At 43.6% G+C, this 10,196-nt stretch overlaps 1 protein-coding gene across 1 annotated transcript; it reads left to right on the top strand.

Moving 5' to 3' along the window:
* Window positions 1-407: 407 nt before the first annotated feature.
* On the top strand, window positions 408-9,475 carry usp31 (ubiquitin specific peptidase 31). Its single transcript, XM_058048254.2, has 16 exons — window positions 408-1,515; window positions 1,812-1,946; window positions 2,045-2,139; window positions 2,203-2,295; window positions 2,524-2,659; window positions 2,847-2,994; window positions 3,054-3,231; window positions 3,380-3,491; window positions 3,572-3,666; window positions 4,291-4,368; window positions 4,578-4,707; window positions 5,273-5,392; window positions 5,460-5,685; window positions 5,757-5,915; window positions 7,062-7,214; window positions 7,677-9,475. Exons 1-16 carry the CDS (start codon window positions 991-993, stop codon window positions 9,137-9,139), a joined length of 3,846 nt encoding a protein of 1,281 aa, XP_057904237.2. The 5' UTR covers window positions 408-990; the 3' UTR covers window positions 9,140-9,475.
* Window positions 9,476-10,196: the final 721 nt, after the last annotated feature.

The raw sequence follows: 10,196 nt of genomic DNA on the forward strand, positions 1-10,196 counted from the left end.
CCATTACTGAGTGTTTATCTGTGTGTACCATTTGCGCCACCCTCAGGCAGAGCAGAGAACTGAAGAAATAATGTAGTGTTTGTTTACAAATACATTGATACTGTGCATACATGTGTGTTGTATATGTTGTATAATTATGTATGTAAATTACAGCCTATGCAGTATATATGAGCTTGTTTTATATACTAAGAATAATTGTTTACAAATTGTACACTGCACACTTCTAACATTTTTTTAAATTTATATTCTTATTTTATGTTCATATTTTATTGTTTGTAAATATCGCTGCTAAAGCAAAGGAATTTCCTGTTATTTTGCTGTGTCATTTGTCCGCCTGGCCGATAGAGGGCAGTCATCCATATTTAAAGCTATGACGCGCACGTCTGCCAAAACAAACAACAACGGGAAGTAGAAAACAGAGGGGACGCTGCTATACGGTGAGCTAGCTCAAATGTACGTCCAAATATGTTAATAATTACAAGATAAATTAATATTTGAAACGTATTCTACATGGAACAACACATAAGGGATACAATGGAAGACTGTAGCTCCCTGTTGTACCCGAACCTCTCGGATAAACAGCACCGGTGCCGTTTTTTCTTCCCCTGTGTGTGTAGCTAGCCTTAGCCACATATGCTAATACCGCCGCTCTCCGACCAAAAGGGTAGCCGAAGTTGGTGCGTCGCTATGCGGCAGTCGACCGCAGAGTAAGGAAGAAAACTCCAATGGAAGTCGCCCCCACAACGGATTGACCTTTTAAGGAAATGTAGCAGACGTGCCCCCGCCGAGAGATAGCGCAGCATGTTGTTTAAGTACAGCTGAGGCGTCGACTACTTCCAGGAAGAAGCACATTAGTGACAATGTTATCCCCGGCTAAAGGTTAGCTAACGCAGCTCGGGTTGCTGCGTTTTGAGCGATGGAGGAGTGCACGACACGCCGCCTCTGAGGTCTCTTTTGACGGCTGGCTGGCTGGCTGGCGTTTGTGTTATCATGTCCTGCAAAGCCGCAACCAAGGACAAGAAGACGAGCTTCGGGAAGAAGCTGTTCAGACGGGGCTCTGTCCGCTCCGTGGGCAGTTTCATGAGCAGAGTCCTGAGGACACTGACAGCCTTGTCCCACTTTGGATCTGAAGTGCAAACCGAGGATGACAAAGATGATGGAGGCTTCTCCACCTTTAAAGCCGGAGCCAAGGACGCGCTCATGGAGGATGGGGACCTCGGGGTTTTTCTCTCCGGGGAGAGGGTCCCCGGCTTGGCCGGGCTGAAGAACCACGGCAATACCTGCTTCATGAATGCCATTCTGCAGTGCCTCAGCAACACAGAGCTTTTTGCAGAGTATCTCGTTTTGGAGCAGTACAAGGAAGAGGGATTAGATTTGGACAAACCAAAGACAAATGGCGTCCATCTGCAGAAGAAGGGACCGCTGGCCAAGGGGGAAGTGACGGAACAGTTGTCTGGACTTGTCCGGGCTTTATGGACGTTCGAGTATACCCCCCAACACAGCCGAGACTTTAAGGTAAGACCTCACAGTTGTTGAGCTGGAGCCTATCCCAGGCATGCATCACTTTACATAAACAACCTTTCACACTCACATTCTGCAAATTTATGCAACTTTGCAACCTGTTATCTGTACGGAACATAATGCAAACAATCCATAGACTCAAAACAGTATATGTAACTGTATAATTAAATAGTACTGGAATGTATTGTCAGTTGTTAAACAATAGAAACTGATGTTATTCATGGGTTAATCTTTATGACCGAGCTGCTCTTTGTAAGAGTTAATCTGTTCATTGTAACCCTTTGTCGCAGAACGTGGTGTCGAAAAATGCCACTCAATTTAAAGGCAACGCGCAGCACGACGCTCAAGAGTTCCTGCTGTGGCTTCTGGACCGAGTTCACGAGGACCTCAACACTGTCAACCCCATCGGCAGGCCGACCATAAAGGTGAGCGGTCGGTGTCGGAAGAGTGCTTCTACAGCAGCTTTGCATTATTTATGACTTTTAGCTCATAAAAAAAAAGAAACGTGTTTGTGCTTGTTCAGCCACCTATTGAGGAGGATGACCAACACGCAGAGGGACCCTCCCCGCCTCTCTCAGCCGGTTCCTTTGTACAAGAACTCTTTCAGGCTCAGTACAGGTAAGTGTCATGTCTGCTACGTCTATCCACATGATGCTTTGACTCATGTTTGTGCACCAACAGGTCTTCTCTCACGTGCCCACATTGCCAAAAACAGAGCAATACCTTCGACCCCTTCCTTTGCATCTCCTTACCCATCCCACTGCCACACACTCGGTAAGTGCACAAATTAAAGCACATAGAGGTAGAAGAACGTTGTACTTAAGGATGGTAATTTTACTCATGTTTTAACTGTGTATTAACCAATGAATGTTGTATTTTGGTGTGTCTTCTATTCTGTTTACTTGCTTTATTCAACTTCATTCTTCTGTAAAGTGTCTGAGTATTTTTGAAAAGCGCTATACAAATAAAATGTATTATTATTATTATGATTATCTTTGCCAGGCCGTTGTATATCACGGTGGTCTACCAGGGGAAGTACTCTCACTGCTTGAGAATCGGGGTGGCTGTGCCCCTCAACAGTACCGTGTATCGCCTTCGAGATGCTGTGTCGCATGAAACCAAGATGCCGATGGATCAGGTTTAAAAAAAAAATGTTTTTTTAATTACTGCTCTTTCACAACATCATACATAATTCACAGTGCCAGTGATGCACAGAAGCGAATCATTTTATTATTTATGTAGCTGTAATTTGTTAAAGCAAAACACATTCCGCTTTGACTGGTGTGCATTTTTAAAGTGCACCATTAACTTCCTGTTTCTTACAGTTCATTTTGACTGAAATGTACTACGACGGTTTCCACCGCTCCTTCTGCGATGATGACGATGACCTCAACATCATCCAGGAGAGCGACTCCATCTTTGCCTTTGAGACTCCGGAGATGTTTAAACTGGAAAGCCTACGCACAAAAAGAGGCGAGAACTTTATACTGGTTTTTTTTTTGGTTTTGTTTTAACGATTTACCTTCTTGCAGGAAGTCTTCTGGCCAACCTGAATCATAATAACTTGAAGTACGGGATGGAAAACGGTCGGACACCGTCTTTCATGCAGGGGGCGGGGACCCCTGTGGCGTCACCCAATAAAAACCTGGCACCTGAGAAGATGATCCTCCTGGTGTGCAATAGAGCCTGTACTGGCCATCAAGCAAAGAGGTACCGAATCATGCTTTAGTTCCATAATAACTCTTTTTGCGACCAGGAAGTGTAGGTCAGATTTTTAGCTTCGTCACCAAAAAATGGCGTATTCTGACATGATAGAAATGTGTTACTAACCGATAATGCATCATGGTTGTCATCGTAGGTTCGGCCTGCCTTTTGTCCTCTACATGGACCGCACAGCCACCTGGGACACGCTCCAGAAAGAGATCCTGGAGAAAATGCGCCATCTTCTTCGACCCGGAGTTTATATTCAGGTAAGAAGTAACAACGGTTCATACTAGGTTTAGGTCAAGTGCAGAAAATTTGCGGAATAACATCCGCCTGTACCTTGTAGGTGGGGCCTTTCAGTCTTCGGGTGGTCGGCGTGGTGGGGATCACCTATCTCCTTCCCCAGGACGAGCGACCACTGTGTCACCCGACTGTGGAGAGGTCAGTTGCATGCATGGGGGGAGCTGCACACACAAAGTATTGACACTTGATCATTTCCAGTAGATACAATACAGCAGTACAATATGTACACTGACTACTCTAAAGTGTCATTTCTTTAGTATTGCCACATGCTCCATTTTTTTCCAGTTGCCACTGAATAGGTTGCAGTTTATTTATCGTCTTCCCGCAATGTTAATCTCACAATACTAAGATCACATGCTTCGGTGACAGGCCGTAGCACGTCCGCTAAGATGCCAGTTTAACGTGTTTTTTTTTTCTACTCCTGTTTGTGGCCTACATTCAGCAAGCTAAAACACCACTGTTGCGCAAATGTGTATCAGTCAAAAGTGCAGCAGAGTTTTTGTCCCGAGGCGAGCTGAAATATGTACAGTGAACTTTGAACACTGAAGTACTATCTAATAAGATTCAATACTGCACATCTCTTTTTATATTGTTTTTGTATGTGTAAAGCTTCTATTTTGTCCCATGTGTTTAGGATAAACAACACATAATTGCACATGTGGCTCATTTAACGCAAAGAACATTTTTTTTTTACCTCAAAATAACTTCAGTTAACCAGTCACAAATTATTGTTTTCTTTATTATTGTATGTCGTGTTTACAGAGCATACAAATCCTGTGGACAGGGCGGACCGCCGCACGTGAAGATTGTGGTGGAGTGGGACAAAGAGACCAAAGACTAGTGAGTGGGGTCATGTGATAACAGCATATTTAGTAAAACTCCATTAACTTGCTTTCAAAAACAAATATGACATTTAGTATGCTATTCACTGTTCTAATTAAAGCCTAATAAACTCATTAAAAAGCACAATTAGCGTGCAATCCAAGGCGGTCCCGTGGTTTTCGCATGTAAAACTTAATGTGATATTTTTTTTTTTTATTCAATTGCAGTTTGTTCGGACACACGGAGGAGGAATACATACCCGATGCAGAGAGTGTATATCTGCACAGGGAGCAGCACCACCACCCCCAGGCCTGCACTCTGGCTCAGTGCTTTCAGCTCTACACTAAAGAGGAGCAGGTAGCACACAAATCACAACTTAATTACATATGCAAGGTTAACATGGTAGTCCCGAAGCAATAGTTTGACAAGGACAAAAAGCACAGAGGCTAATTGGTTGCCTAAAGGGGCTGCCCCAAAAAAAACCAGAAACTAAACAGTAAAGTTCGCTGTGGGACCATTTCAGACGGAATAAAGCTAATTTCAGTGTGAATACCGCAAAGGTCAAGGATTATGCAGTAGCAATATCATTATGTAGTAGTATTATCCGTTTTTCTCAGTCATGGGGAAGATTTCCTCCATGTTGATCTCAGTGTTCACTCCGGCGCTAAAAACAGAATCGTTTCTTTCTGTGGCTTCACTGTGTTTGACTGCTAATGCTACGTTTGGACTAACCTAGACACGTGAAGCCAGGACCAACATAAACATTGTGGCTGCTCTGCAAAGGAATTTAAGAGGGGGATAAAAAAAAAAAAAAAAAAAAAAACGGTGTCTCATTCTGTGTGAGGCCTTATTTTATTTTTTTTACAAGCAGGGCGGTTGGAGCTGGTCCTTGATGGCCGTCGCTCTGGTTCTTGTGTTTCAGCTGGCCCCGGACGACGCCTGGCGCTGCCCCCACTGTAAACAGCTGCAGCAGGGCCGCATTAAGCTCAGCCTGTGGACGCTGCCCGATGTGCTAATACTACACCTCAAGAGGTTCAGACAGGTAATTCAACTCTTGTCTTGTTTTCGGGAATCCTCAAGTGGGTGCCAACCACTCTCCGTGTTCTCAGGAGGGGGACCGCAGGGTGAAGATGCAGAACATGGTGCGTTTCCCGCTGATGGGCATGGACATGGCGCCGCACGTGGTGAAGAGAAGCCAGAGCAGCTGGAGTTTACCCTCCCACTGGTCACCATGGCGACGACCCTACGGCCTGGGGAGAAACCCGGACGATTTCCTGTACGACCTGTACGCCGTGTGCAACCATCACGGGAGCATGCACGGGGGCCACTACACTGGTAACACAAACCCGCAACGTAGGATTGCAGAGATGCACCGTCTTGCTCATGAAATGTTTATTTTTGTGCAGCCTACTGCAAGAACTCTGTTGACGGTCAGTGGTACTGCTTTGATGACAGCGAGGTTTCACCGGTCGCCGATGACAACGTGTGTCAACAAACTGCCTACATACTATTCTACCAGCGGAGGACTGCCATCCCCTCCTGGTCCGCCAACAGCTCTGTTGCAGGTCAGGCTTCTTAATCACACCTCATTTTCCAGTCCAGGCCATTTACCTAAAAAAAAAATAAATGTGTGTGTTTATATATATATATATGTATGTATATATACGTGTATGTATATATATACATACACGTATGTATACATGTGTGTGTGTATATATATACGTATGTATACATGTGTGTGCGTGTATATATATATATATACACACGTATGTATACGTGTGTGTGTGTGTGTATATATATATATATACACACGTATGTATACATGTGTGTGTGTGTATATATATACACGTATGTATACATGTGTGTGTATATACATACATGTATTTATACGTGTGTGTGTGTATATATATGTATGTATATATATACATGTATGTATATACATATATATGTATACATATATGTATGTATATGTATATTACATGTATATATACATTTGTATATATACATGTGTATATAATTTAGATTATATTAGATTATATTATCGTAGATTAAATTATATTAGATTATCTTATCTTAGATTATCTTATATTAGATTAGATTATATTATCTTATCTTAGATTATATTAAATTATCTTAGATTATATTATCTTAGCTTATCTTAGATTAAATTATCTTATCTTAGATTATCTTATCTTAGATTATATTATCTTAGATTATATTAAATTATCTTATCTTAGATTATCTTATCTTAGATTATCTTAGATTATCTTAGATTAGATTATTTTATCTTAGATTAGATTATTTTATCTTAGATTATATTAAATTATCTTAGATTATATTATCTTAGCTTATCTTAGATTAAATTATCTTATCTTAGATTATCTTATCTTAGATTATCTTATCTTAGATTATATTATCTTAGATTATATTAAATTATCTTATCTTAGATTATCTTATCTTAGATTATATTATCTTAGATTATATTAAATTATCTTATCTTAGATTATCTTATCTTAGATTACATTATCTTAGATTAAATTATCTTATCTTAGATTATCTTATCTTAGATTATCTTATCTTATCTTAGATTAGATTATTTTATCTTAGATTATTTTATCTTAGATTATCTTAGATTATATTATCTTAGACTAGTATAATATAATCCAATATAAACTAATCTAAAATAATCTAATCTAATAATTACCTTGCAGGCTCTACCAGTTCTTCCTTGTGTGACCACTGGATCAACAGACTGCCCGGGAGTAGACCTGCTAGCCTGGCCTCCGGCGCCTCATCCAGACGCACTTCCCTGGCCTCGCTGGCGGAGTCAGTGGAGTTTCCTGGAGAGCGCAGCGAAGACGACGGTGAGACAATGCTTGGATTGTACAGTTTTTTATTACCTTTTGAGATTGCTGACAAGGGACAAATCCTTGAGTCCTTCTGAAGCCGCACCATTAGTGGAGATTCCAACGTGGTTTCAAGTTCATCCTTAAAGCGGCCTCTACAATAACAACATCCTGGAATGACAATCAAACAACAACTTCCCAGTTTAGTGAGCTAAAGCTCCAGAAACCATTGCGACATGACGGGTCTTGGCCCAGGCGAAGCTCGCTAGGCCGTGTGAAACTGAAACAGATGTGAGCTTGGCCTGCTGCTTTGTGGTCTACGTGAAATGAGGACTCGCACTGCAGACTGCTGCCTCAGCATATGGTTACCAGGAACGTGGCCAGAACATACGGCGTTATGTAATTGGCTCTTAGGTTCCACTCACCGAGATGCATCAATTAAGCTTCACCGCCTGATGTCTTCATCTCTTTGCTTTCAAGGTGGTTTCTCCGTCCGCCCTTTTGTGAGGAGCATCCAACGTCAGAGCTTGTCTTCTCGGTCGTCCATAGCCAGTCCGTTAGCCTACAGCGACAGCGGCATCAAACCCTCGTGGTCTCTCTCTGCCAAGCTGCAAATGAGGTCCAACTCACCCTCGCGCTTCTCCCTCGACTCTCGCTGCTCTCCGCCTCTCGAGAGGATCGGCGAGGCCTGCGACGACCGCGTGTCCACGTCCTGCTTCGGCAGCTACAGCCGCCACGAGCGCTACTTCGGCAGCAGGACTCCCTTGTCGGCGGTGGAGAGCAACTACGGCGAACAGGACAACAACAAGCGTTTCCTGGATATGATGTACTGCCGGGCTCCCACGCCTGTGGAGAAGAAGACACCCAAAAATGAGGCGACGGAAAATAACAACCAGATCACAGCCATCGACCAAAACATCCTTCCATCTCAAGCCACTCCTTCCAAGGAGCAGAAACGTAAGAGCAGCATCGGAGGTTTCGCATCCAAGCCGGAAAGCACCGGCTCCACGAAACCCGCCAAAGTGGAGCAAGAAAAAACCTCCAAAAAACGTCTGTGTTCCACACACAAGCCTCCATCATCATCATCCGAGACGCCCTCCGGCACACCCGTGAAAGGCAAAAAGGTGAGCATCACTAAAGAGAAGAACATTACAACGAAGAAAAGCACTTCAACACCGAGCGGGACCCCCTCCAAAACAAAAGACATGCCCCCACCTCTTGAGGCGACGCCGCAACACAGGCTGTGTGTCCGCTCCACGCCTCAGTCGTCTGCGTCTCCTTCCCCGACCGCAAAGAAGAACCCGAGCGTTCCCGAGAAGAACCCGAAGAAGCGTCTGGTGGAGAGGAGCTTCAGCAGGGATTCCGTGGTCAACAGCCCGAGAGGAAGCTCCGCCGCACGCTCGTCCTTCTCCAAGACCGCTGAAAGCAACCGGGCCGAGCGGCGGACGGTGCGGAGCTCCAGCAGCAGCTCCTCCGTCACCAGCCTCCGCTCGCCTAGCGTGTCCACCAGAGACCTGCAACGCAGCAGCAAGTCAGAAGAAAAAGGTTTGTCGTTCTTTAAAAGCGCTCTAAGACAACGGGAAAGCCGCCGGTCGGCTGACCTCGGCAAGAGCAGCCTGCTCTTCAAAAGAGCCTCGGAGAGGACGTGCAAACAGAACGGGCAGGCCGGCGCGGAGAACGCCAAAACGTCGACAGACGTCGCGTCTCAGCCGCCGCTCGCAGACGCGCCCGAGAAAAAAAGCGAGGCAAAGGAGTCCTCCAAGACCGCCGGCTCGCTCGGCCGCTCTTTGCTCCACGTGGGCAAGTCAAAGTCTTCCGCCTCCGACGCCGCTCTCAAATCGCCGGCAAACGGGAAGAAGCCTCCTCCGGAAAGGAAGGCGTCTTCCCGGAAGCTGTCGTCGAGCATGCAATCACCCGCACGTGCAACGCAGCGGCCTCAGTGACGCCATCATCGTACGTACTTTTCCCTTCTTACTCAATGCAGCTACTGTACATTCTCTGTGCCTACGTTCCACTGAGCATTGCTTTCGAAACCGACATTTCCAAAAGTACCCGAACCTAACACACAGGAAACTCCAATCAAATTAGCTTCCTCATCTGTGGTAATTTGTGCCGACCACGCGCAAACACGCACATTCACGAAATGGAAAATGTTTCATTCCGAGTAACAATATTTTTTTTTTTACGTTTTGGAAATTGACGATTTCGACCAATCACGTTCCTTCATACATAAGTGTCCGAGATTAGGAGTGAGAGCTCCTTTTCTCCACAGCAGAATAGCATTGAAATTGGTCCATTTTCCAGATATTTTACAAATATTTTCTTTAAATAAAATTTTATGATAGAAATGTATTTTATAAAAAAAATTGTCTTAAACATTTTGGAATGAAACCCTTTAAAAAATATCTTGCTCTCTCAATATATATATATATAGCTATAGATGCGTCTGTATAGAAGGTAAAAAATATGTACTGTTATTTCTTAAAGCAAAGTCAAAACAATCTTAAGCGCCTTTCAAATACTAATAATAAAAAAAATACTTGGTAGTCTACTGCTGTATGCATCACTGAGTAGGAATGTTATATTGTTCTGCACTTTGTATAGACGAGTAGTTCCCTTCCTCCTGTAGCAGAAATATAAATATACAAACACTAACTTAATAATATTAACTTTCACATGTCTTCTAAACATCATTTTACATATCATGAAGTAGTTCCGGGCCTTATACGTAGTAAAAAAAAAAAAGGGTACATTCTCCACATGGTGCTGTAACCGGATGCTGTTCCAGTCTGACAGTTTTAACACCAGAACTTAGTAGAATCCGATCGGCAGCGCCGTATGGTACCTCATTTTCTGGGATTGTATATTATGATTATGAAAAAAAAAAACACACTACGATGCTTGCTGGCATTGTTACAACCCTCGACAACCAACAGTCTCTGTGTTTCTTATGTAGACCAATCCAGAATATACGTATATATGTAAGAAATACTAGGAAGT

This window comes from Doryrhamphus excisus, linkage group LG16, assembly GCF_037039965.1.
Source record: "Doryrhamphus excisus strain RoL-2023G ecotype Guam linkage group LG16, RoL_Dexc_Guam_v1.1, whole genome shotgun sequence".
Taxonomy (NCBI): domain Eukaryota; kingdom Metazoa; phylum Chordata; class Actinopteri; order Syngnathiformes; family Syngnathidae; genus Doryrhamphus; species Doryrhamphus excisus.